We start from the raw sequence: 27730 nt of genomic DNA, 5'->3' as shown, positions 1-27730 counted from the left end.
TGTACATGCGCGCGCACACACACAACACACGCACACATGCTACTTAAAAATATCAGAGCTGCTTACAACAATTATACTTATAACCATGCAATTAAAACCATAGAACAAAGTTAAATTAAGACAATATGATGCATTCTTAATTGCCTGCTGGAATAGAAAAGGTTCCAGCCTCCTTCCCCTCCTCTCCTTGCCCTTTAAATCCACAGGCCCAGCAACATCATGGGCTGCTGCCCATATAGATACCTCTTCCCCTCCGATCTGGTGGTGAGTAGAACCTTTTCGCTCCAAAGTTCGGCTTCGGTGGCCCTGCTTCCAACGACCTGGGACAGCTCAGCGGGTAGAGCGCAAGACATTTAATTTTAGGTTTCTGGGTTCGATCCCACGCTAGGTGAAAGATTTCTGCATTGCAGGACAAGGCGACCCTTGTGGTTTGTTGGCTTGATTTATATACTGCCCTATACCCAGAGGTCTCAGGGTGCTTCACAGAAAAGATCACAATATATAAAATCAAAATAAGAACAATAACCGCCGTCCCATCCTAAGAGGCTTCCTCTGCCGCTGCTGGTGTTCCCTCCCTAAAAAAAATTGTCGGTAACTCTGGGAAATGGGGAGGGGGGGACGGGACGCCAAAGGTATTTTTGCACCACGGCGCCGGGTATGCTTAAGAGGGCCCTGATCTGCCCCTTGAGCTGACTTGCCTAATGGTAGGGCCGGCCCCAGACGTAGTCCTCAGGATGATACGATTGTCTCAAGTAGCCTGCTCCCTGTCAGGAGTTCAACCTACACTCGAGTAGGAGCCTGGCAGAGACACATGCCCGACTGGCATGTTCTCTCCCTCCTGGTCGATTGTTCGGGAGTTTCAAAAGCTTTCTTCATCCCGAACATCACAGCGACCGATGCCAACAGACACCGGCACACTTAGGGATCCACAGAGTTTGTGCAACTCAGCATTTTGGCTAATCTACTTCATTTACATATAAACACACACGGAGCACTGCAACACGGCTCCCTCTCTCTCTAGCATCAGACAGCAAAGAGAAAAAGAACAAAGGACAATAGTCCCACTTGACGGAACACAGGAACACAAACATCCTGTCTCCGTCACTTCCCACTCGGTGGAGTCAAAACATACACCGTCATGTGAAAGACAACAATCCCATGACTGCAATCACGGAGCAGGAATACTAACACTTCCCACCACCTTCCTTTCCTGCAGGACTTGACGTCTGAACTGAACAAGCATTGGCCATCCTTCATCAACCTGAGCAACTTCCAGTTCTGGTAACCAAGGCAGGGGGCTTAACAGAGAAGGGGGCTGGGGTTGGAGAAGGGACATGCGCTAGCTGGGGCTGATGGAAGTCGTAGTCCCAAACATCTGGCGGGGGCAGAGTTGGGGAAGGATCAGGTGGAGAGATGCTGGGTGTGCCTGCCAACGGTTGTTTTACTCCTTCCTCCCGCACAGGGACAAAGAGTGGCAGAAACACGGGAGCTGCGCCGGCTGCGTGGAAGCGCTGAGCTCTCCCGACAAATACTTCCGAGCCGCCCTCTTCCTGCGCACAAAATATAACATCGACAGGTGAGCTGATACGGCCGTGCGGTGTATCACAATTTGGATTCGGTGGGAAAGATGTACATAAAACACAACTAAAACCCAAACGGCATCTAGTACAGTGCACCTTACAATGGCTGCCACAGGCAGAAAAATAATTAAGCGCCGCACCAAAATCACCATCATTTTTCAAGTGGTCTCTAGGGCAGAAAGGAGTCGCTGCTGTAGCTAAATGACCCTGTTTTACATTCTCTTTCTGAACACAGCGCCTTTCAAAGAGCTGCCATCATCCCATCTTGTATCCAGAGCTACCAGGTACCTATTCCGTCCTATTTTTTTGTTTCCGTGGAGATCTGAGAAATTGGGGAGGAGAGGGAGGTGGGTTACGGAAGGCCGCCATAAAATAGCTGGGTCCTCATTACACTTTTAATTTATCTCCTCATCCTCCTGGCCTGCAATAAGTCTATTAAGGTGGTTATTATTATTAATTATTATTATTATTTATTGAATTTCTACACCACCCTATACCAGGAGGTCTCAGGGTGGTTCACAGAAAAGATTCACAGAAAAGGTTGTGTACGCACTATCTCTTCAAAGGACACTCTTCCCCTCAAAGAATTCTGGGCACTGTAGTTTAATAAGGGTTCCTTTGAATGGTAATTCAGGGAGGGTTAAACCACAGTGCCCAGAATTCTTTGAGGGAAACAATTATCGTATTTTTCACTCTATAGGACGCACCAGACCACAAGACGCACCTAGTTTTTAGAGGGGGAAATCAAGAAAAAAATATTATCCTGCCCCCCAGCCCCAAAGAGCAGCGGACAGCATATGATTCTAGGCCTGGGAGAGACTTAACTTGAAAACCCCATAGAGCTGCTGCTGGCAGCCTGTGTAGACAACACTGATGTGGGTGGACCAATGGCTTAGCAGCTTCCTGTATATGTCCTAACTGTAGTTCTCTGCCCCATCCTGCCTGCAATTCTCATTCTCAGCTCAGCACCTTCATGACTGTGTTGCGGCCCGTCCTGGGAGACCAATATGAACTCCAGTGCGTGACTGACATCCAGGTGGGTTACCTTTTCTTTAGCTATGAAGTGTTCAAGGGTTAATTTGTTTAATCGTTTTTCGATACAAACATCAACCGCAAAAGACACATACAACAAAAACAATAACAACACAATTTGACAATTCAGATTTGAATACACGGATATACCTATGACTACACCTTTTTAAACAATAGTTTCCGATCGCTCTCCTCTCCCCCTTCTTCCAACCACTATCCGCCTTATCGCTTAAATATTCGTTCCAGATTTCTTCATATTATTTATCCGTTCTTATTTTGCGTCGACATGCAATTCGTTCGTATGCAGCTAATCTGTCCATAATATCAATCCATGTGCTCAGTGGAATCTTTTTGCGGCTCTTCCAATTCATCAAAAAATTTTTTGCTTCTAATATAGCACGGTACCCCTCCTCTTCTCAAATCTTTTTTTTTCCTCTTTGCAGGGGCGTCAAATATTGGTGCAAATAAAGGTTTCGCTCCACAGCAATTTCTCCTCCAGCTGCATCGAAGACTCCGACTACAACATCTCCCCTTATAAGCCCTGCAGGAGCGAGAGGATGGTTTTCTATTTTCCCACCAGCCAGAAGTTCCCACGCAACCCCTGTCCCTGACTCCAGGCAGGCGGAGATGTGAATTCTGCAAGGCGGACAAAAAGAATAGAAGCAGCCAAAATCAAAATAAAAACTTTAGGATACTTACTCTGGTGTGTGTTCTTTTAATAGAATTCCCTGGGCTCTACTACAGTGGTCCCTTGGTTCTCAAACTTAATCCAGAAGTCCGTTCCAAAACCAAAGTGTTCCAAAACCAAGGTGCACTTTCCCATAGGAAGTAATGCAAAACGGCTTAATCTGTTCCAGACTTTTAAAAGCAACCCCTAAAACAGCAATTGAACATGAATTTTACTATCTAACGAGACCATGGCTCCATAAAATGAAAGCAATAATCAATGTACTGTACTATAAAATAAATAAAACAATTTTGTAGATGATAAAAATTAAAATTAATTTTTTTCTTACCTGCACGGATGATAGTCATTGTTTGGATGGTGGGCTTTTATCCATTTCCGCAGTCACACAATCAGTCAGTCAATCAGTAGCTGAACTGGGTTCTACACTGTCACAAAAACAAATTAAACTAAAAGGCCTCGAAAACAAAAACGCAAAATAAAGAGCAAAAACAAAAGCGCCAAACTTAATCCATTCCGGAAGCCCGTTTGACTTCTGAAATGTTCGGAAACCAAGGCGCAGCTTCTGATTGGTGCAGATGCCCCGGAAATAATAGCCAGCAGCCGCATCGGACGTTCAGCTTCTGAAAAACGTTTGAAAACCGGAACACCTACGTCTGGGTTTTTGGCGTTTGGGAACCAAAGTGTTTGAGAACCAAGGGAAGGTAAAGGTTAAGGGACCCCTGACCATTAGGTCCAGTCGCGGACGACTGGGGTTGCGACGCTCATCTCGCTTTATTGGCTGAGGGAGCCGGCGTACAGCTTCTGGGTTATGTAGCCAGAGCAGCACATGGAAACACCATTTACCTTCCCGCCGGAGTGGTACCTATTTATCTACTTTGTGCTTTCGAACTGCTAGGTTGGCAGGAGCAGGGACCGAGCAACGGGAGCTCACCCCGTCGCGGGGATTCGAACCGCCGACCTTGTGATCGGCAAGCTCTAGGCTCTGTGGTTTAACCCACAGCGCCACCCGCATCCCTACAGAGAACCAAGGTACCACTATATTAGACAAGGCGATCTTTCCACCTCAAGCAATGGAACCATTTGGAGGAACAATTGCAGGCCACCAAGTTATCAGTTGTTTTCATTAATTTTATTTTTATTAAAGCCTCAGCAGCTGCTCCCGCAAGAGCCAGCAGTGGACACCAACCTAGATGGCTTTAAGAGAAAATTAGACAAATTCAGAGCCAGACTCTCACTCAGCCTAAACTCCTTTGCAGGGTTGTGAGCATAAAGTGAGGGTAAAATGCAGAGGGTGGGGGAAAGAACCATGTTAAGCCTACTTGAAGGAAAAGTATGATATAAATGAAATAAATCTTCCACTATACCAGTTTCTGCAAACACAGAGCAAGCTTTGAGATCACCTTTCGCACCTCCTGGTGGGATTTCCACTTTTCTCAGTGAAATAAACATTTCCCCCTCCTAATGAAAGCAAAAACTGACCACACTGGGAGCTGCCACGTTGGAACTTGAAAGTTATATATATTGATGTATTTTAATGTATTTTTAATCTTTGTTGGACGCCGCCCAGAGTGGCTGGGGAGACCTAGCCATATGGGAGGGTACAAATTACTATTATTATTATTATTATCATTAATATTCTCAGAAGTATTAATTTATGTAAGCAAGCAGACACTTTCACTTTCTTTCCATTCTTTTAAAATCTCTGTTTAATGCAAGCGCTCTCAAGGCAGCAATTGCAAAGGCTTGCAACCTGAATGTTACAGGATGGTGTTGCAATTAACAGGTCACCTGCCGCCACCCCTTTAAACTCCGGTTTGCAGTGATCACATGCTTAGGATACGCCACCTAGAGGCGCAACTTGCGAGCTCCAAAGTGGAGCCATTTCCTCCTTGCAGCTGTTTAAACTCCCGTGTTTACGTTTCAAAACCGTTTCACTGCATTTTGCAGAGACCGTTTGTGAGCCCGGGCAAGACATCGACATCTTTTAGCAGGTAAAACAACCTCACGCACAACAAGGATTACGTGGCGAGCAATTGCTTCTGAATCCATTTGCACGGGATCCGTATGCAAAGCGCCCTCTGGAGTAAATGGGGCGTGCAAATTGCACGTGCAAAGTAAAATAAAATAAATAAATAAACCCAAGGCACCTGGCTGAACCTGAGAAACCAAGTAGATTTTTCTCCCCCGGGGTGAGGGTGGTGAGTTTCCCTTCCAAATCTGGAGCGCAAATCTTAATCCTGCTTTTTACTCCCTCCAAATTATTAAAAGACACCCATTCCTCGGGCTTGGGGATCCTTAAAGGCGTTGCAATGGATCCCCAAGCGGGGTGGGAGGAGCCTGTGAGATCTCCCTCCTTTTCTTTTACCACTGTATTAATTAACATCATTTTTTAATACGTTAGTGGCCATGTGATCATTTCAGCTTATAAATTTTATTGTTTAATGCCTTGATTTGTATATGAAGGTACTTTTATAGCTCTGTTTGGAGTAGGTAACGTCTTGATAACATAAATGTTTTTGCATTAATCCAGTATATTTTCTTTTAATTTTTGAATGATTCTGTCTACGTCGCGGCACCCTTTGGCCATGTGCAATAAAACTGACTGACTTTTCTTTTACCGGATTGGTGGCCGTTGCAGATTTCTTCCTCGCCCCCCCCCCATTAGCTTCAAAGTAGATCCTCGCTCAAACACGTGGAGAAGCAGCTGGGTTTTAATTCATTTGCAACCTGGTAGGGGAAATCGGAAGCGGGGTGACTAGATGGTGGGAGAGCAGTAAAAAATAAATAAACCACTCAAATAAATATATAAAATAAATAAACCACTCAAAGCGTGGTCTTCTCTTCCAACGTGGGGTGCAAGGAAACCCCCCCCCATGAATTACCCCCATGGTATTGCAAACCCTCTTGCCCCCCCACCGCCTCTTCTCCCTGCTGCATCCATTTTGCACCCTCGCCCATTTAACTTTCTACCTAGCTGTGTTTGCAAGCAAGTTCCCCCCTCCCCCAAAATTGCACCCCTCCTTTGCACCCCAAGGGGTGCATTGAACCTGCTTCTCCCCCCTCCTAATTTGCAGCAGGCGCCCCTTTGCCCCCCCGCCTCTTCTCCCTGATTTTGCACCCTCGCCCATTTAACTTTCTACCTAGCTGTGTTTGCAAGCAAGTTCCCCCCTCCCCCCCAAAATTGCACCCCTCCTTTGCACCCCAAGGGGTGCATTGAACCTGCTCCATCCCCCCTCTTAATTTGCAGCAGGTGCCCCTTTGCCCCCCGCCTCTTCTCCCTGTTGCATCCATTTTGCACCCTCCCCCATTTAGCTTTCTACCTAGCTGTGTTTGCAAGCACGTTCCCCCCCAAATAACACCCCCCCAAAATGCAACCCTCCTTTGCACCCTAAGGGGTGCATTGAACCTGTTCCACCCCCCCTCTTAATTTGCAGAAGGCGCCTTTGCACCCTCCCACCTGTTTGCACCAAGGCAACTTTTTTGTGATTGCCTTCAGCGCCCCCCTCTTTTCCATGCACCCCATTTTTCTGCTAACCCCCCCAAACTGCCGGAGTTTTTTTTTTCTCTATAAGATTTTTATTAATATTTTTACATTACAAAAAATAAAGACAAACAGAAAAAGAAAAAAATCTTTCCATCACATTATTTTTCATTTACTTGTTTCTTGGACCTCCTCATACCTCTCTTTTTTGTATTCCAATTCAATTTATTAGCTCAGCAATTTGTTTCCCTCTTTATTCTATCCAAATCTTTATTCTTAAATTGTTGTGATCTTGAAATTTTACTTTTATAAACCCATTTTTTTCATATTCTTTTAACCCATTACAGCTAGAAACCTCTTAATTTTAATCCAACATTATTCTAACATTCATTAATTTTACAATATTTCTGTAAATAATCTTTAAATTTCTTCCAATCTTCTTCCACTGACTTTTCCCCCTGATCTCGGATCCTGCCGGTCATTTCTGCCAATCCCATATAGTCCATCACCTTCGTCTGCCATTCTTCCAAAGTGGGTAGATCTTGTGTCTTCCAGTATTTTGCAATAAGTATTCTTGCTGCTGTTGTGGCGTACGTAAAGAAAGTTCTATCCTTCTTTAACACCAATTGGCCGACTATGCCCAGAAGAAAGGCCTCTGGTTTCTTCAGAAAGGTATATTTAAATACCTTTTTCATTTCATTATACATCATCTCCCAGAAAGCCTTAATCTTTGGGCACGTCCACCAAAGGTGAAAGAATGTGCCTTCATTTTCTTTACATTTCCAACATTTATTATCGGGCAAATGATATATTTTTTGCAAGCTTGACTGGTGTCATGTACCACCTATAAATCATTTTCATAATATTCTCTCTTAAGGCATTACATGCCGTGAATTTCATACCGGTGGTCCACAACTGTTCCCAGTCAGCAAACATTATGTCATGTCCAACATCTTGTGCCCATTTAATCATTGCAGATTTCACCGTTTCATCCTGCGTATTCCATTTTAACAGCAAGTTATACATTCTTGAAAGTATCTTAGTTTTGGGATCTAGCAGTTCTGTTTCCAATTTTGATTTTTCCACCTGGAAGCCAATTTTCTTGCAAACTGCCGGAGTTAATGCTTTCCTTCCTTGCACATTTCCTGCTCTTCGCAGGACACCCCCCTCCACTTCAACCCCCCCCCCCAAGCTGGCTTTGGGACACTCCAAAGCCCCATCTCCTCCTCAGCACCTCCCCAATTAATCCGAATTAACGGGGGAGGCAAGAAAGGGGCTTGTGTGGAAGCACCTTTGGGGGGGCTGTGGAGGCTGCATTTAAAATGGCATTTTAACCTGCATTTTAAATTGGTCCCCCCCATTATGTTTTTATTGTGATTTTATTGGTGTTAGCTGCCTGGCTGGGGAGGGCAGGGTATAAATAACATTTATTATTATTATTATTATTATTATTATTATTATTATTATGGGATAGGCGGGATGGGTCTCCTTCACATTTCAGGGAGGGAGATTTGGGTGGGATGTTTAATCTTTTGAGAGAGCGATTTTTTTAAAAGAAAGATTTATTAAGATTTTACAAAGACAAATATACAAAAACACATACTAATAAAATAAAAAAATAAAAAATAAAAAGATAAATAAAACATACAGAAACAACAAGAAAAATTGAAAACAATTATTTTTCATAACATAAAACTCGTTTGCTTGTTTCTTTGACTTCCTCACACCTCCCCTTCTTGTATTCCCATTTAAATAATCAAATCAGCAAATCCTTACCCTCTTTCATTTATCTTATCTCTATAACTTAACATTTTATAACTCTTTGTTGCCAATACCACTTATTTCCAATCCAACACCATTTTAGTTATTTTTTTTACCTACTTATACCCTTCTTCCATATTCTTAAAGCATTACAGCTGGAAACCACTTAATTTCTATCCAACATCATTCTAACATTCATTAATTTTACAGTATTTCTGTAGATAGTCTTTAAATTTCTTCCAGTCTTCTTCCACCGCCTCTTCTCCCTGGTCTCGGATTCTGCCAGTCATTTCCGCCAGTTCCATATAATCCGTCACCTTCATCTGCCATTCTTCCAGTGTGGGTAGTTCTTGCGTCTTCCAGTATTTTGCAATAAGTATTCTTGCTGCTGTTGTTGCGTACATAAAGAAAGTTCTGTCCTTCTTTGGCACCAATTGGCCGACAATGCCCAGGAGAAAGGCCTCTGGTTTCTTCAGGAAGGTATATTTAAATACCTTTTTCATTTCATTATAGATCATTTCCCAGAAAGCCTTCATCTTTGGGCACGTCCACCAAAGGTGAAAGAATGTACCTTCATTTTCTTTACATTTCCAACATTTATTATCGGGCAAATGATAGATTTTTGCAAGCTTGACTGGGGTCATGTACCACCTGTATATCATTTTCATAATATTCTCTCTTAAGGCATTACATGCCGTAAATTTCATACCGGTGGTCCACAACTGTTCCCAGTCAGCAAACATAATGTTGTGACCAATATCTTGTGCCCATTTAATCATTGCAGATTTAACCGTTTCATCCTGCGTATTCCATTTTAACAGCAAGTTATACATCCTTGAAAGTATCTTAGTTTTGGGATCTAGCAGTTCTGTTTCTAATTTTGATTTTTCCACCTGGAAGCCAATTTTCTTGCAAACTGCCGGAGTTAATGCTTTCCTTCCTTGCACATTTCCTGCTCTTCACAGGACACTCCCTCCACTTCAACCCCCCCAAATCTGGCTTTGGGACACTCCAAAGCCCCATCTCCTCCTCAGCGCCTCCCCAATTAATCCGAATTAACGGGGGAGGCAAGAAAGGGGCTTGTGTGGAAGCACCTTTTGGGGGGGGGGCTGTGGAGGCTGCATTTTAAATGGCATTTTAACCTGTATTTTAAATTGGTTCCCCCCCCCATTATGTTTTTATTGTGATTTTATTGGTGTTAGCTGCCTGGCTGGGGAGGGCAGGGTATAAATAAAATTTATTATTATTATTATTATTATTATTATTATTATTATTATTATGGGATAGGCGGGATGGGTCTCCTTCACATTTCAGGGAGGGAGATTTGGGTGGGATGTTTAATCCTTTGAGAGAGCGATTTTTGATTTATTTGGGGGGGTTATTGAGCTTTGGGGCAAAGGGGCTAAATTATTGGGTTAAATTATTGGGGGGCCCTTATGTGGAGGTTTTTCAGGGGATATCTCCTGTCAGGGGGCAGTGAGAAGGAATGTGGGGCTTTTTTTGGGGGGGGAAAGAAATACTAAAAGTGAGCCCCCCTTCTCCAGGAAATCCTCCTCACTGAGGCCAATTTGGGGCCATTTTTCTAGAGGGGATTCCCTCCAGGTTTTTTTTGGGGGGGGAGGCCATGTTTTTTTTGGGGTCCTCCTCAGAGCTTTGGGGAAACTGAGGGGCGACTTGGGGTGAGCTGAGGCCATTTTGCGAGCGGAAAAAGCTCGGGGGGGGGGGGAAATAGCGGCCATTGCAGTGTTTGGTTTATTCTGTTTTAACAAAATTTAAGCCTCTCTTAAGTAGCTTTCCATCTATTAAGATGCCCCCATGTATAAGACGCGCCCCCTATTTTTGGGGACTCCAATTTAAGAAAATGGCGGGCGGCGGGGGGGGGGGGGGAGATTGTGTAAGATGAGCCACGATTTTGAAGATTATTTTAGAGTGAAAAAACCTAGTCTTATACACGGAAAAGTGCGGGGATTTGCGGATGAGCCGTTTAATCGGTTGGCTGGGCAACAGATTTTGAATTTGAATACATTTGAATACATGGGCCACAGTTTTTGGTTTAGCGCCTCAGGCGCCATCTTGGAAGAGGCCTTTTCTCCCTGTTTGGGACCAAAGTGGGGAAGAAGAAGAAGGTCTCTCCTGAGGGACAAAACCTGAAAATTAAGGGTTGTTTTTTTTTAAAAAGCACACAAAAGATTGATCTATCGTGCTTTTCATATGTACCAATTTATACATATTTACAATTCTTTTGTTCATGGCCACTGAATTGCAAAACAGAAACAAAACAGAACCCCGTCAAAATGGTTCACGGCCGGTCAAATAACTTTCTAAAACTCATGTTTCTTTAATCTGGTAGTCTCTAAAAAACAATCCATTTCCATTTAAATAAGTAATAATTTTTTATTTTATGCCCGGTTCAGAAAACCGGGCGCAGGGCGGCTAACAGCAAATTTTAAACAATTGATGCAACAAAAAAAAACAGCATAAAATACAGTATAAAATGTGAATAGCGATAAATTCAGAATTAAAAAATCAGTTTAGGGAGGGGGAAAATCCAGACCCTTAAAAATCTCCCCATCAAGTTCCGCATAACCATTGGTGAAGGAAGGCAGACTGTCATCCGCCACAAAAAACACGGCCTTTTCTGTGGTGGCCCCTGGCCTTACAGAATTATCTTGTTTTCTTTTTTAAAATCATTTTTATTGATTTTCCAATAAAAAACATCCAATTAAATATCCAAACATAATACTCCAATTAGAAAAATAAAAAACTGAAATAAAAAAGTTCAAATTATAGGCCAAATTGTATTTATTAATTTCTTGGGGCTCCCCACCGTCTGGATCTCTGGAGCATATCTCCACATCTTAGTCCTGCTTCTCCTCACAATTATCTTGTTTTCATACCCAAGCTTCGTCTTAGACCTTCTACCCTCACAAGATCACAGGTTTTGGAAGGGCATCCAGACCCCCCCAACTTAAAAGCTATGTATAGTAGTTTCCTCAAAGCAGTTCACAGAAAATACACAAATATAATAATAGCACAATAGTATCTCGAGGCAGATGGTTGCCAACAATGCAGGAACCTTGGTACATAACAAAACTTATATTGCCCCTGCAACACAACATTGATACAAAACTTAGACATTCAAGCAAAAAGGTTGTAATTGTAAATACCCCTTTTAATTTTATTTTAAAAATTTTAAATTTTAAGTTTTAAATTTTTATCTGTTTCCCTTCTTTCCAGAAAAATGTCGGACAAAGAAGAGGCGGCAGGAGAGGCTTGCCAGAAAATAAAGGCTGCAGCTTCTCTGCAGAAAGATCGGATCCAGTCTCCTTGGAGGGAAGGACAACTTCAAACCGTTGAGGAGCCTCTTCCTTCTCCAGAGCTCTCTGGATCCACTAGCGGTGCCACACAAGGAAAGGGTAGATGCGGAAGAGGGTGCACTGGGCCTGAAAGGAGAATTAATAGCGCTGTGGTTGCAGCATTGCTATGGTAAAGGTAAAGGACCCCTGGATGGTATGGGGTTGCAGCGCTCATCTCGCTTTCAGGCCGAGGGAGCCGACATTTGTCCACAGACAGCTTTCCTGGTCATGTAGCCAGCAGGACTAGTAATAGTAATAATAATAATAATAATAATAATTATTATTATTATTATTATTTATTATTTATACCCTGCCCATCTGGGTGGGTTTCCCCAGCCACTCTGGGCGGCTTCAAACAGAAGACTAAAATACAGTAACCTATGAAACATTAAAAGCTTCCCTAAACAGGGCTGCCTTTAGAAGTCTTCTAAAAGTTTGGTAGTTATTTTTCTCTTTGACATCTGGTGGGAGGGCGTTCCACAGGGCGGGCGCCACCACCGAGAAGGCCCTCTGCCTGGTTCCCTGTAACTTGGCTTCTCACAGCAAGGGAACCGCCAGAAGGCCCTTGGCACTGGACCTCAGTGTCCAGGTAGAGTGATGGGGGTGGAGATGCTCCCCCAGGTATCCTGGACCGAGGCCGTTTAGGGCTTTCAAGGTCAGCACCAACACTTTGAATTGTGCTTGGAAACGTACTGGGAGCCAATGTAGGTCTTTCAAGACCGGTGTTATATGGTCTTGGCGGCCGCTCCCACTCTGGCCGCTCCCAGTCACCAGTCTGGCTGCTGCATTCTGGATTAGTTGTAGTTTCCAGGTCACCTTCAAAGGTAGTCCCACATAGAGCGCATTGCAGTAGTCCAAGCGAGAGATAACTAACTAGAGCATGCACCACTCTGGCCAGACAGTCTGCAGGCAGGTAGGGTCTCATCCTGCATACCAGATGGAGCTGATAAACAGCTGCCCTGGACACAGAATGCCTCCATGGACAGCTGTGAGTCCAAAATGACTCCCAGGCTGCGCACCTGGACCTTCAGGGGCACAGTTGCCCCATTCAGGACCAGGGAGTCCTCCGCACCTGCCCGCTTCCCCTCCCCCCCCAGAACAGTACTTCTGTCTTGTCAGGATTCAACCTCAATCTGTTAGCCGCCATCCATCCTCCAACCACCTCCAGACATTCACATAGGACCTTCACCGCCTTCACTGGTTCTGATTTGAAAGAGACTAAACCGCTACTGGCGCATGGAGGACCGTGACGAGTGCCAGAGTGCCCGGAAACGCCGTTTACCTTCCCGCCACAGTGGTACCTATTTATCTACTTGCACTGGCATGCTTTCGAACTGCTAGGTTGGAAGGAGCTGGGACAGAGCAACGGGAGCTCACCCCGTCGCGGGGATTCGAACCTCCGACCTTCTGATCAGCAAGCTCAAGAGGCTCAGTGGTTTACACCACAGCGCCACCCGCGTCCACTCTGGCACTCGTCACGGCCCTCCGTGCGCCAGTAGCAGTTTAGTTATGCTGGCCATATGACCCGGAAAACAGTGGACAAATGCCGGCTCCCTTGGCCTGAAAGTGAAATGAGTGCCGCAACTCCAGAGTCGCCTTTGACTGGACTTACCTTTTTACCATTGCACTAAGAGGGCAAGGGAATCTGCCCGGTTAAACCTGCCGAATGTTGTAGCATTCATGTCCTGCTTGTGGACTTCGTTAGGGCCATCTGGTTGGCCGCCATGGAAACAGGATGCTGGACTAGATGGGTCTTTGGTCTCATCCAGCTTCAGGGCTCTGATGCTCTTAACACTAGCAATTTGACCTCTTTGGCGCTGCCTTTTCCTGCAAAATCCAGTCTTTGTAGGGATCCAAAGGCTCAATTTATTCCAACAACCACTTCATTGCCCTATTATTTTATTTATTTATATTAAATTTAGATCCTACCTATCCTCCCAAGCTAAAGCTGTAATACGTATGCTAAAAGTTGCCACAGGATTCTTTTAGTGCTTGAGCCGTGTCAGCTCAAAGGGCAGATTCTTACAATATATGATGAATAGTGCAGAAATGATTCCTAGAAAAGTCTATGTATCTCAAGAGTTTGAAAATAAGTAGTAGTAGGTCTGCAGCAGCTATGCATTTTCGTTCGTAATCACAATTCTAACCATACGATCCATTTATTTTGTCAAGCTTTCTGTATGTGAAATTCTTCTCAATAAATATTTTACAAAGCACTGGAGGTGAATGTCTGATAAAAGGTAACAGGATGTGCACACCTCTCGACTCTGCAGCGGGAAAAATGAGAACTTGTTAAATTTAGTAAAGGTTAAAAGCACATTCTTCCTTCTTGTACAGGAGGCACGGGTGACCTCACAAAGCAACCTGGGTCTTGTAACCATACCCACCCCAACTGTTTCTACCTTAAGTAGGTCTTTTTGCCCTGCCTCGTAGTAAGATCTATATCAATTGTGGATTAATGTAAATAGAACTGCATGATTGCTGCAGGTCTACCCCCTGTTTTCCTCCTCTTCATGTGTAGACATTGGGAGCTGGAAGGTCAGTATATTTTGTGGGTGTTGAGGGTAACAGGGAGGTTTCTGCTTTCCTTTCTGCCCCACTCTCGTGTTTTGTTTCTCTGCTTTGCACCCCTCCTCACTTCCCCACTGATGTTCTTTCTGCAGCACACCTTCTGCCCTCCGCTTCTTTTAAGGAGCCGCTCCTGGATGGATGGGATCAACCAATCGATGATGTTTCGGATGCACAACTGGAGAAGCAAAATGAAAGTATGTCTTGTGCGTCACACCCACGCCGTATATTGAAAGCAGGCACAGGCAAACTCGGCCCTCCAGATGTTTTAGGACTACAACTCCCATCATGCCTAACTAACAGGACCAGTGGTCAGGGATGATGGGAGCTGTAGTATTATTATTTTTTACCATTGTACTGTGGAGAGTGTATTAACTTATGGTCTGTGTGTGTGGTTTGGGAGCTGCACGGTCAGGGAAAAAACAATGCTGTCCAGGGTTGTAAAGACTGCAGAGAGAATAATTGGGTACACTCTTCCCACCTTGGATCAAATCTATGCTTCCGGGTGCCATAAGAAAGCTGCAGAGATAGCGCAGGATAGTATGCACCTGGAAATGATCTCTGGAAGAAGGTACAGGGTTATAAAGACTAGGACTAGCCGCCTGAGAAACAGTTTCTATCCAAATGTGATTTTGGTTTTAAACGCAATATAAGGAGTCTCTGTGGGAATATATTGTATTTTAAAAATCAGAGCTTTTAGGGGGCTAACCCGGTTGGGATAGCTGGGATAGCAGGCTTGTTGGTTTTTGAATGTCTTATGTAGATTTTTCAATTTCATAGAATCATAGAATCATAGAGTTGGAAGAGACCACAAGGGCCATCGAGTCCAACCCCCTGCCAATTTCGTTGTTCTGTATGGGACAATGACAATAAAGATGATCTTTATCGTAATAAAAAAAAAAAAATCTGGAGGGCCGAGTTTGCCTATGCCTGATTTAAAGCATGTGGCTTTAAAAATCCTGGGAACAGATGGCAGTGTGTTCTTCATAGAGTTACAGTTCCCAGCATACGTCTTGGCAAGCAGTGTACTTTGAATGTACAGTTTCTACCTAGTAAATTCTCACTCCCTTTCCATGGATACTCTGAATTCTAGAATAGTGGAGTGGTCTAAACAGCTTGGACAGGCACCCTCCCCACCCGTTCTCGTAAGGGCTAGGAGTGAGCTATGGTTTTCTGATGGTGTTGTAGCATGGTGCGTTCTCTGTGGTTCTGCGACTACCAGGGGAAGGTGCTCTGCACATGTTCAGAGCTACTCTTGTCGTCTTGTATGTCCCAACGCACTGAGAGGCGTTCCTGAAGTTGAGTCCAAACTGGTGGAGGCTGAACATTTCCTTTCCAATCCTAAATTGTGGGGGTGGGTTCACACACAAATGTAGAAAGCAGGTTATCATGGGAATGGCACAATGTAAAGGGTAAAGGGACCCCTGGCCATTAGGTCCAGTCGTGACCGACTCTGGGGTTGCGGTGCTCATCTCGCTTTACTGGCCGAGGGAGCTGGCGTACAGCTTCCGGGTCATGTGGCCAGCATGACTAAGCCGCTTCTGGCGAACCAGAGCAGCGCACGGAAACACCGTTTACCTTCCGGCCAAAGCGGTACCTATTTATCTACTTTTTGACGTGCTTTCGAACTGCTAGGTGGGCAGGAGCAGGGACTGAGGAACGGGAGCTCACCCCGTCGCGGGGATTCGAACCGCCAACCTTCTGATCGGGAAGCCCAAGAGGCTCTGTGGTTTAACCCACAGCGCCACCCGCATCCCTTCATTTTTGTAATTTGCAATTTGTAACAGCAATTTGTAACAGGCAGATTTAATACAAGGTGGCTGTCTCTCAGTACATCTCTTCACCTCCGTTGCCTTTTGTGTCTTGTAGGCTTGCCTGTTCTCCCAGTTTCTTCTATAAAACCTCGGCCTCCTGGTAAGAATAGCATTCTTCAAAAACATGGCTTTCCTTTAACTTATTAATTCCTTGTCCTAGATCCATAACTTTCACGTGTTGTTCATAGCAAATGTTGAATCCATTTATTCCTTTTAATAGTCTTCCTGCTTTTTAAGATGCAAGTGACAAACTGCCTGTCACCTTTTGCCTTCCCTGCACTTGGTACGGGGTTCTGCACAAGGGTGACTAGGGCTGGGAAAGACGCCTTCCAGAGATCTTTGAAAGCCCCTGGCAATCAGTGCCAAGGGAAAGGGAACCTTTATCAGCCTGAGGCTTGCATAATTTGCCTGCCCATGCTTAAAACTGCCGTCTGTCTCCAGCCCTGTGAGGAGGGAACAGTCAGCAAGTGTCCACTCTCTTTTCATGAGGTCTCTGGCATTTGAAAAATGGTACTGGGGCTGAGCCCCACATGACATTAGATCTCGTCACATTTGCAGAATAAGCAGAGGTGTCCAAACAGTTACCCCAAGGAAAAGAACTTGCCCCCTTTCTCTCCACCAGAAATCGAAGTTTCCCACACACAACGCTGTGCCGCTATTACCAGTGATATCTGTGAAATGCTTATTGGAGAAGACGTGCGGTACCAAGGCTGCATGAGCAGTGTGGCAGCATTCATACTGGAGAGAGGTGAGCCACTGGCGCCCTGTCGTCTTTGGGGTGTTGCTGTTTTTTTGGTGGGGGTGGAATCCTACCTGGATTTTAGGCATGATGGCAATACTGACACTCGAGGATGAGAGGCAGAATACCGCTGAGTGTCAGCTGCTGAGGAGCAACAACTTCATGGCTTGCTGGATTGCTTTCTGGAGGCAACTGGTTGGCCACTATGGGAAATGAGATGCTGGTCTGGAGCAGGAATTCCCAAACGTTTTTGGTCCACTGTTCCTCTGGTTCCATAATGTGTCTCCAGTATCCCTTCCCACTGCGACAGCAAGGTAAATGGAGTTTCTGTGTGCTCTGGTTTCCGCCACGGTGTTCTGTTGCGCCAGAAGCAGTTTAATAAAAAAAATAAAAATAAAATTTTATTTATATCCTGCCCTCCCCAGCTGAAACCGGGCTTGATTGGGAGCCGCCCAGAGTGGCTGGGGAAACTCAGCCAGATGGGCGGGGTATAAATAAATTATTATTATTATTATTATTATTATTATTATTATTATTATTATTATCAGAGCTTAGTCCTGCTGGCCGCATGACACAGAAAGCTGTATGTGGACAAACGCCGGCTCCCTCGGCCTGAAAGCGAGATGAGCGCCACAACCCCATAGTCGCCTTTGACTGGACTTAACCATCCAGGGGTCCTTTACCTTAGGGACACAGGTGGCGCTGTGGTCTAAACCACTGAGCCTCTTGGGTTTGCTGATCAGAAGGTTGGCGGTTCAAATCCCCACAATGGGGTGAGCTCCCGTTGCTCTGTCTCAGCTCCTGCCAACCTAGCAGTTTGAAAGCACACCAGTGCAAGTAGATAAATAGGTACTGCTGCGGCAGGGAGGTAAACGGCGTTTCCATGTGCTCTGGGACTTGTGACAGTGTCCCGTTGCACCAGAAACGGTTTAGTCCTGCTGGCCACATGACCTGGAAAGCTGTCTGTGGACAAACAGACAGCTTGACCTGAAAAGCGAGATGAGCGCTGCACTCCATAGTCGCCTTTGACTGGACTTAACCGTCCAGGAGTCCTTTACCTTTACCATATTAAAAACATTATTCAGAATAGCAGTTTGCAAGACCCACTGGGGAATATAATAACACAATAAATTTCAAAACAGTAACAATTAATTGCATATTTATTCAAAATCGAGTTAAAACTATTTAGTTTAATTAGTTAACAAAATAGATGAGCTTGATCCATTGATACCAGCTTTTCAAAGACTGATAATCTTCGATGTGCAATCAGGATAATTTTATAAAATAAAATTGATAGTAAGTGAAATAACATGGAGAAAGTAAAGTCTAAGCACGTATTTAAGGAATTTAATTCGGGAACGCAAGGGGAAGATGAGAAGCCTTGTAAAATTGAATCACAAATGTATACTATACACAAAGCAAGTATGAATAATGGTTTATTTTTTATTTCTCATTTTGCCTATAACATCTATTGTACATTTCTGTTATAAAGTTTTCAACCAATAAAGCATATTAAAAAACAGCAAAGACTGATAATCATTTGTGCTTTCAATGCCCCCTTTTGCCCCTCGCCTCTTAGTGCCCTGCGTAATCCCACTGGTACAGCGCACTTTGGGAGCCACTGGTCTGGATGGATCCTTGCTCTGATCCATCAGAGTTCTTCTTACATTCTTCAGAGGAAGGAAATGCAAAGTAGTTCTAAAGGTGGGAGGGATGGAAACTCCGTCTAGTTGGGGTCCTATACCAGCTCCAAGCAATAGGTTGCAGCAGTTTTGGCTAGTTTTGGCTTGTTCCCCACTCAGCAGAGCACTCAGCGTTAGGTTTAATTTGGCCCAAATGTTTGCTAGGCAAGGGGCTGTTCCTGAATGGTTGTTGCCTCCCTGGATATTCCCTCCCTGTTTTGAGCCGGCCTTTGAAGTCGCAATTAACATTTTGACACTTCCTTTCCTGTCCCTTCAGAGGTTGCCAACAGCCAGAGCTCCTACAAGGAGACCTACGAGCTGGTTGCCCTGGGAACAGGAGATGTCTGCTACGAGGGCTGGATGGAGTTCAAAGGCAGGAGAATCCATGATATGCATGGGCTAGTGGTTGCCCGCAGAGCGCTTCTGAGGTAAGGCTGATGTGCAGTGCTGGTTTTATTAGCCAGGTTAAAGAAGAGCAATTTAGGAGGGAAGGAACAGGTTGAAGGCAGGATGTGATTTTACAAGTGAATCAGTTTTGCCTGGAAATCACAAGAGGTTCTTATTTTTAATCCCAGATGTTGGGGACTGGTTGGGATAACCTAACGATCAGGGAAACTCACTTGGTATCTGCTCAGAGGTATTCTTCTCTAACGCTGCCTTACATGTTCTAGAGATGAACCCTCTTATCACTAGAAGGCCCATGACTGGAGTTGGTGTTTGGAGTTGGCAGCTAGTTATAGCCCCCACACTGGAAAAGGGAGTTCATCAAACAGAGGAGCAGAGGAGTTTGGCAACAAGGCTGAGGAGCAATGGGGTTTCTTCAGGCGTTGCCCAGTTATGTTGGTTGGTGTCGTGTTTCAAAGATACATGTCTCAGTTATATGGATTGGGGAGAAAATCAATTTTTGTTTGCACTTTAATGAGAAGCTGCTGAATTCACAGTTCACTATCCAATGTGCAAACTGAAACATAGGTCTCTTTCAAAATCTGGAATTTTATGGTTTTGGTTTTTTTGTTAATGAAAACAAACTCTTTTAACAATCAACTGATATGTGAAACAATGATTACAGAGGGTAAAGTAGGCAAACTACAATCTCTTATATTGATATACATGGAAGGGGGTGGGAAGAAGAAGAAGAAGAAAAAGGGAAACAAACAGAAGGGAGTACAGTGGTACCTGTAGGTTGCCCTGCAGTCTGATTGAAGGCCCAAAGACACAACAGCCTTTACAAGCTACAATATTTGGTATTCCCAGGTACTTATACAAGCAGCTACTGATGTACTGCTGCCAAGACCCCACCGCCCTTGAGAAGTGCATCTTCCGCCTGGCAGAGGACGGGGTGCACCTGACTCTGAAACCAAATTACTTTCTGCATCTCTACCTGAGTCGGAGGCCCAAAGGAGCTTCAGAGAACACCAGGTGAGTGTTTGCCTGTGGTTCAGAGCAGAATACAGAGCAGAAAGGTCTCGGTGTGTGGAAGTGAGAGGTAGCAGGTGAGAGGAGAGAGAGAGCGCAGGTCAGATGGGCTGTTTTGTCTTTGTGGTGGGGATCTCGGTGGCAAGTGGTGGCTGGTCCCTTAGGGCAAATGAGGCACTATCTTGTCAACCTCCACCTGCCCTCAGCCAGCCCCCGCCACACCTGCCTTCTTACCTGTAACCGTTCTGGGGACTGACACTTCCTTTTAGCTTCCTCCTCTTGTCTTAGCATTGCCCGTGCAGAAGGTGGGAGGGAGGGGGATGGAACTGGAAGGAGCTGGTTCTGCCTGTTGTTCATTATGGCTCCACTTAGCAGTTGGCCTCCTTGCCCTCTGGCCTCCTGGCCCCAAAGGGCCATTTGGGAGAAAGCGAAGAAACCCAGGAGAAGGGTTTTGATCCCCACTCAGGCTGCAGGAAGACGATAGATTGTAGGAGAACTGCAAGCGCTTTGAGAGAGGCATTCACAATTTGTAAGTTGCTCACTATTTACTCCTGGCCCACTCTTGTGTTTGGTCGGACAGGTTTTTGAAGCAGCCCCCTAAAACCTGTAAAAACTATTTATCCTCCCTTTCTATGGTTTTTTGACAATTGACAAAATAGCTGCTCAGCAGCCAAGCTTGCATCAGGGTAAGTTTTGTCTATCTTTGCATTTCCTCCAATCCAAGAGGCTGCTTTTGGCATTAAGGACAGAAGAATAATACTTTTAATTTATTATATTCTACCTTATTTCTATCGTAGCTTTCCAGGTAACATGCAGGGTTCTCTGGCGGTCTCTGCATCAAGTTGCTGGCAGGGTGCAAACCTGCTTAGCGTCAGCACAGTGGCAGCACTCTGTTTCTTCAGCCCACCCCCTGGGATCTTCCAGTCCCAATTCTTGTACCTGAATCCTCCCCATACTTCCCTCTCTGAGTTGATGCAATTTCCCTTTCCCCTCCTGTGGCCTGCAGGATTGTGTCTCCACAGCCAAATCCATCCATTGGGCTCCACATCAGCATTAAAGGGGTCCTCAGGCCCATCTCTTACTGCCGCCCCAGCGCGCTGTCTGCCTACGTCTATTGTGTCTCCAGCAGCGACAAGCTGACCCGCTGGAGTGCCTTGGGAGTGCAGGGAGCCCTTCTCAGCCACGTCATACACCCTGTGTACATCACCAGCATTGTCCTAGGTGACGTATGTTTTTGTTACTACAGAACTCGCATAAAGAGCCCATGAACTGTATTGGCAGCATCCAAACCGCAGAAATATTTCCATTCCACGCTTGTACATCCCAGGACACTGGGCTTTCCTTGCCTTGGGGCACTAAATGAACAAAAATCCTTTTGAGGTTTTTTTTTAAAAAAGGGAAAGGACACCTGACAGTTAAGTCCAGTCGCGAATGACTTTGGGGTTGTGGTGCTCATCTCGCTTTAGAGGCCGAGGGAGCCGACTTTTGTCCGCTCTGCAGACGGTTTTTCCAGATCATGTGGCCAGCATGACTAAGCAGCTACTGGTGAAACCAGAGCAGCGCACGGAAACGCCGTTTACCTTCCCGCCGGAGCGGTACCTATTTATCTACTTGCACTGGTGTGCTTTTGAACTGCTAGGTTGGCAGGAGCTGGGACTGAGTAACGAGTAACGAGAGCTCATCCAGTCGCAGGGATTCAAACCGCCGACCTTCCGATCGGCAAGCCCTAGTGGTTTAGACCACAGCTCCACCCGCGTCCCTATTTTGAACTTTATCAGCATGCTAATACACAGGGTCCTAAGGAGCCTCTGAGGGGACCCTCTTGCAGGGGATGCCCCCAAAGCCAACTCTCTGGGGATTGAAAAAATAAAAAAATTAAAAAATTGGGGAGACATTCCCTTCAGGGGTACCACCTATCTCCACATGAACCAACCTGAACCCAGAGATCATCCTCTGAGGCCCTTCTTCATGTGCCTTCTCCACAAGGGGTCAAGAGGGTGGCAACACAAGAACAGGGCCTTTTCTGCAGTGCCTCCCATTTGTGGAATCCTCTCCCCAAGGAGATTCATCTGGTGCCTTCATTGCACCCTTTTAGATGCCAGTTGAAAACGTTCCTCTTCAGCCAGGCCTTCAGCTGATTGACATCTGATGCTCTTTTAAATGTTGTAGGAGGGGCGGATTATTGGTTTGGTTTGGTTTGTTGGTAGTGGCGCCCGCCCTGTGGAACACCCTCCCTTCAGATGTGAAGGAAATAAACAGCTATCTTCTTTTTAAAAGACATCTGAAGGCAGCCCTGTTTAGGGAAGTTTTTAATATTTAATGCTGTATTGTTTTTAACACTTGATTGGAAGCTGCCTAGAGTGGCTGGGGAAACTCAGCCAGATGGGCGGGGTATAAATAATAAATTATTATTATTATTATTATTATTATTATTATTATTATTATTAGTCGTCTGTATTTTGTGCTTTTATATTGTAACTATGTTGTGAACTGCTCTGAGATCTATGGATGAAGGGTGGTATACAGATTTAATAAATGAAATAGTTATAGTAATACCCCATGGCACAGAAAGTGCAGGGGCAGGTCGGGGCTCCTTAAATGGCAGCTGAGCTTATTTACTGCCTTGCCCCTCTCTCTGACTGCAGCTTAAATCACAGCAGTGCCTCAGTTGGCCTGGGCAGGGTTGGCTGCCCCTAGAGTCCTCTAGTGGGGTGCAGATGTGGGGCTGGCTGTGCACTAAGCTCCCAGATTACAACAGCCTTGGAATTCGCTACCTTCTCCTCGCAAGTAACTTGCTCTCCTAATTTCACCTTTCAGCTGATCCTTACCAAGACCATGACACCCTCCATAAAGTCATCAATGAGCGATTGAATCTGGCAGCCTCGGATAGCTTGCCGAAGCCATTTAACCACAGGCAGATATACCTTTTTAAGGGTCCCTGTGCCGCTTCCCTTGACACGCCAGCAGAGTTTCGCTCCTTGAGCTTCAACTGGTGCGGGGGAGACGAGATGCTGGAACTAGTGAATGCAGCTGTTGGGAAGGCAGTACAGGAGTGAGTTTGGGGCACTGGGGGCTTGGGTGGGGGAATGGGGTAGGCCTATGATATTCTCTCTCTCTCTCTCTCTCTCTCTCTCTCTCTCTCTCTCTCTCTGTGTGTGTGTGTGTGTGTGTGTTAGGAATCAGTTGTGGTTTTACTACTAATAAAAGGATCCAAACTTGACAAGCAGAATTCGGTGGCTTCTCTGTTTCTGTAAATGATGCTGTTTATGCAGGCACCCCTTGTTCTAATAAGTCATTTGGGTTGTACAGAGAGCCAGTGTGGTGTAGTGGTTAAGAGCGGTAGTCTCGTAATCTGGGGAACCAAGTTCGCTTCCCCGCTCCTCCACATGCAGCTGCTGGGTGACCTTGGGCCAGTCACACTTCTCTGAAGTCTCTCAGCCCCACTCACCTCACAGAGTGTTTGTTGTGGGGGAGGAAGGGAAAGGAGAATGTTAGCAGCTTTGAGACTCCTTAGGGGAGTGATAAAGCGGGGTATCAAATCCAAACTCCTCTTCTTCTTGTTTAGGAGCAGGGGCAGCCAGTCAAAAGTAAAGACCGACAACGTCTCTATGTGTTTGGGTATCTGAGAATTCACTGCTTTACAGGTGGTTGAAATGGGAAACAGCTGAGGGTCAGCTACTGTTTGATGCCAAGTTTTGCTTCAGGCCTGTGTTTTGGGAGGCAGGGGGCTGAGAAAGAAAAGGTCCTCCAGCTGTTGGGAGTCCAGTGCAGTTTCCCCTACCTCTAAGCTCTAAACATTGGCAATAAAACCATAAAGAAATTCAAATCCAATACTAAAGGCTACTTTGTCACTACTGATAGGCTAAAAATGGCTGCATGTCAATGGAACACTATAGTTTGTTTTTTCTTAAAACGAGGACTTACTCCTGCACATAACCACATCGCATGTAGGAAGAGTGTGTGTGTGTTTGGTGTGTGTGTGTGTGTTTGGTGTGTGTGTGTACACACACACATATATATAAAATGCAAGCTTGCATGGGTCATGTAGAAAGGAAGGCATAGTGGTAATTGCTGAATTCAGATTCTGTTAATTCCACACATTTTCTTGAATTTGGATTCTTGAGTCAGAACCTGGTCATTCTCACTCATGGCCTTTCTTGGTACTGTGGTTGAATTGTGTGCTGGGACACACTGGCTTTTGTTGTTGTTGAGGTCTTGCTTCGTTGTGAGCTGTTGCTGCTGATTCATGTAAAGCCCCTTGTTGATGGATCGCTCTTGCCTCTGCCAGCATGACAAATCCATTTGACCAGTACCGCCCAAGTCGGCTCTGCAAGGCTGCCATGCTGAAATCCTTCAGGAAGGTGGCTCAGGAGATGAAGAGAGAAGACTTGATGCTGCTGCCCACATATTATGAAGCCAAGGTGAGTCTTTTCAGTTGCCCCAAAGAGTGTGTGGTGGGTTTTGGTTCCCTTGTTTTTTTTTCATTGAGGTGGTCTGTTCTTGATGGGGTCTGAAGAAGCAGGTACGTAGCTTGAGGGTACTCCTGGGCCCATTGAAGTTGCTTGAGTCTCAGGTCCAAAGTGCTTTTCATCAGCTTTGGCTGGTGGCCCAGCCGTGCACCTATCTAGACAGGGATAGTCTAACTTTTGTTGTCTGTGCTCTGGTAACTAGGTTAGATTGCTGCAACAAGTTATACATAGGGCTGCCTCTGAAACTTCAGCTGGTGCACGTTGCTCACAGAGGCAAGACAGTTTGAGCCTATAATACCAATCCTGGCCTGACTGCAGTGTCTGTCAGTTAGTTTCTGGGCCCAATTCAAAGTGATGGTTTTGACTTATGAAGCCCTAAACAGCTCAAGACTGCAATACAGTACCTCAAGGACCGCCTCTCATATGAACTGACCCAGATTCTGCAATAATAATAATAATAATAATAATAATAATAATAATAATAATATATTTATATGCCACCCACCTGACTGGGTAAGCCCAGCCACCTGAGGCCCTTCTCCATGTGTCTCAGTGAGAAGTCCAGAGGGTGGCAACACAAGAGTAGGCCTTTTATGCAGTGGCTCCCTGTTTATGGAATGCTTTCCCCAGGAGGGTTGTATTTTGTATTCTCATTTTCTATTTTATGTTGTGAATCAATCACCCAGGGATCTTTGGCTGAAGGGCAGTATATAAATTTAATAACGAGAAAAAAGATGATAGAGAAAATAAGGAGAATTTCAAGGTGGGTGTTGGTGGGCTCTCAAATCTTTCTCTTGAACATCCCTTCTAGACTCCTCCTTTCTTTCCCTCAACTAGGTCAAAGCTGAGGTCTATCAGACAGCCAAGCGCCAGGTGTATGCCCAGCTGAGCTCGCAAGACTTTGGCAAGTGGCCCCAAAAGCAGTTGGTGGACGTCTTCCCCAGTTAGACTGCCCTGCCAGCTAAGCTACTGCCTGCATACTGAAGACATTTCAGGCTTAAGGTGGATGGCTGGGTGGGTGTGCGCAAGGCTGGTAAATCTTCACCTAGCAAATGGAGAGCTCTAAACGTTGCTGTACTTTGGGGGTGGATGGGGCTATAAATGTTTAAATACATCGTTTTGCCGTGATGCCGTTTTCACAGCGGTCCTTTCCTATGATGGAATAGGAAAGTCGGGTGTGTAACTGAGGCTGAAATTTCTGACTTGACATTTACTTAGAGTTCTACTTTTTCTTTGTGCCTGCTTTGGGGCTGTGTCCAAACACAGCCACAAAGTATGGTGATTGTTATGGGGATGAGGCACAGAAAGCCCTAAGCTCTCCCACTCCCCTGACTCTTTTCTGGGATGGGTAATGAAACAGGCTTGTTTCAACACAGACCATAGTTAAGATTAACCTCGGTTTAGGATTTGCACGTAATGACAGGCTATGGTTAATCAGAAAAGGAACTGAAAGCTTCTGATCTCTCAACCCTGCTGGAGGAAGAGAGTGGGCAGTGTGCAGCCTCCCTCCTCAGTTTATTCCTGGAATGCTATATAATGGGCTATTAAACCATAGTTTATTGTTACATTTTAATTCAGTTTCTGTCTGTGTGTTGCAGGGAGGTCAGGGTAACATGTGAAATACGCAGGAGTTGCACAACCATGGGAGAAGGAGGCCGTGTGACAAACTTCTGTGTACCTCTATAAAGGCTGCACATTTCTTTAAATATGCACACACTAATCTCAGCGAACACGTAAGCAAACGTCTTCAGATTTCATTACTGTGGATTTGAAGGCTTAGCTTTGGGGATTTTTATTTATTTATTTTGCTGTTTGCAATTGAAACTTTAACAGTTAATGGCAGGATCCAGTTGAGCATCCCAGGCCAATTTTTCACTTAAACCGCAGTTTGGTTTCTATCAGCTCCTCTCCACAATTTTTCACGCTATGGTTCTGTTTCATGGTGGAAATGAATGAGAAATTGTCACACATTCAGGTTGTACTTAACTGGGTGTCTTTTATGACAAGGGGTTTGAGAGCTGGCCGTTTTGTGTTTGTTTGGAAATGCACTTGTTTTGGCTGCTAATTTTGTAGAACAGTCTTTGCAGATATTAGTACTGAAGTAAAGAATTGCAAACCTTAGAATTTGTGTGTGGCTGCTTGTACAAATCGAGGCAAAGCTGTGAATTTTACTTATTACTCTAAAGTAGCACCTAGCGTGTCGTGTTAACTGCATTGCCAGGCTTTCTGTAGAAACTCTGAAGGCCTTGATCTAAGTGCCCTTATTTCAGACACTGATGCGCTGGTTTGAGCACCATTGTGGAAAAGTGGTATACAAATAATAAGATGGTGATGATTTGGAGCTTCAGGGGCTCAGCAGTTTGTGATCTCACAAGTGAGAAATGAGCAGCAGTGGTAACAAGCACATTTATATGGTGCTTTAGAGCAGATGGTGGCTAATATTTTTTGGCCTGAGGATGAGGTCTACATTCATCCTTTGCCAGTCCTCTGGGAGCTGCATGCCAGCAGTGGATGTGGCCAGTCCACACCCTTGGACACAGGCTCTTGCATGCTTGCACACAGCCCCCCCCCCACGCCCCTGCTAACCCTCCCCCCTGCTGTGTGGAGATCAGCTAAGGAGCGGGGCTAGTGCTCCATCTCTGCTTATCAGGGCAACTTGGGCTCTCTCCATCGCAGCACACTCTACCTTATTATCATTTTTCTTTTTGTCACCCGTGTCAAAATTGGTGGAGTCTGGGTGGAGGGACAGGACATTTGCTGGTGGCCTAAGTTAGGCCACCCCTTGCTTTAGAGTCTTCAAAATGCTTCCAACACATGTCGCAGCAATCCTTTCAACAACCTTGCCAAGTAGTTTACTATTATCCCCATGTCTTGAGGATCACCTCCTCCCAGATGAATCTGCCTGTGCAATTGGATCAAGACGGGTGGATCGGCTCTGCCGTCTTTTGCTGGTGCATTTCCCGGGGGGGGGCACCTGGCTTCTTTGCTGCCTGCTTTCTAGTGGGTGGTGAAGGGAATGCTCTTTACCCAAGACTTTGAGCTTGGGTAGTTGAAATGCTGAATAGTGTGTGTGTGTGTGAGAGAGAGAGAGAGAGTGAGTGAGAGAGAGAGAGAGAGAGAGAGAGAGAGCGCGAGAGAGAGAGC

At 45.2% G+C, this 27730-nt stretch overlaps 1 protein-coding gene across 1 annotated transcript in view; it reads left to right on the top strand.

Annotated features, from left to right (window-relative positions):
* ADAD2 (adenosine deaminase domain containing 2) overlaps nt 1-26556 on the top strand; it is a 31254-nt gene extending 4698 nt beyond the window's left edge. The window contains exons 4-20 of the mRNA XM_083625868.1: nt 207-264; nt 1217-1281; nt 1463-1576; nt 1816-1864; nt 2542-2616; nt 3056-3217; nt 9965-10221; nt 11780-11958; nt 14562-14663; nt 16336-16380; nt 16903-17028; nt 18979-19129; nt 19956-20120; nt 21124-21338; nt 22935-23169; nt 24406-24538; nt 25424-26556. Coding sequence (XP_083481994.1) covers nt 207-264; nt 1217-1281; nt 1463-1576; nt 1816-1864; nt 2542-2616; nt 3056-3217; nt 9965-10221; nt 11780-11958; nt 14562-14663; nt 16336-16380; nt 16903-17028; nt 18979-19129; nt 19956-20120; nt 21124-21338; nt 22935-23169; nt 24406-24538; nt 25424-25534 — 2242 coding nt within the window. The 3' untranslated portion in view covers nt 25535-26556. The remainder of the gene's footprint in view (nt 1-206; nt 265-1216; nt 1282-1462; nt 1577-1815; nt 1865-2541; nt 2617-3055; nt 3218-9964; nt 10222-11779; nt 11959-14561; nt 14664-16335; nt 16381-16902; nt 17029-18978; nt 19130-19955; nt 20121-21123; nt 21339-22934; nt 23170-24405; nt 24539-25423) is intronic.
* Nucleotides 26557-27730: the final 1174 nt, after the last annotated feature.

The sequence above is a fragment of the Podarcis filfolensis genome (assembly GCF_964270895.1).
Source record: "Podarcis filfolensis genome assembly, chromosome: 8".
Taxonomy (NCBI): domain Eukaryota; kingdom Metazoa; phylum Chordata; class Lepidosauria; order Squamata; family Lacertidae; genus Podarcis; species Podarcis filfolensis.
This window is presented reverse-complemented; position numbering and strand designations above follow the sequence as displayed.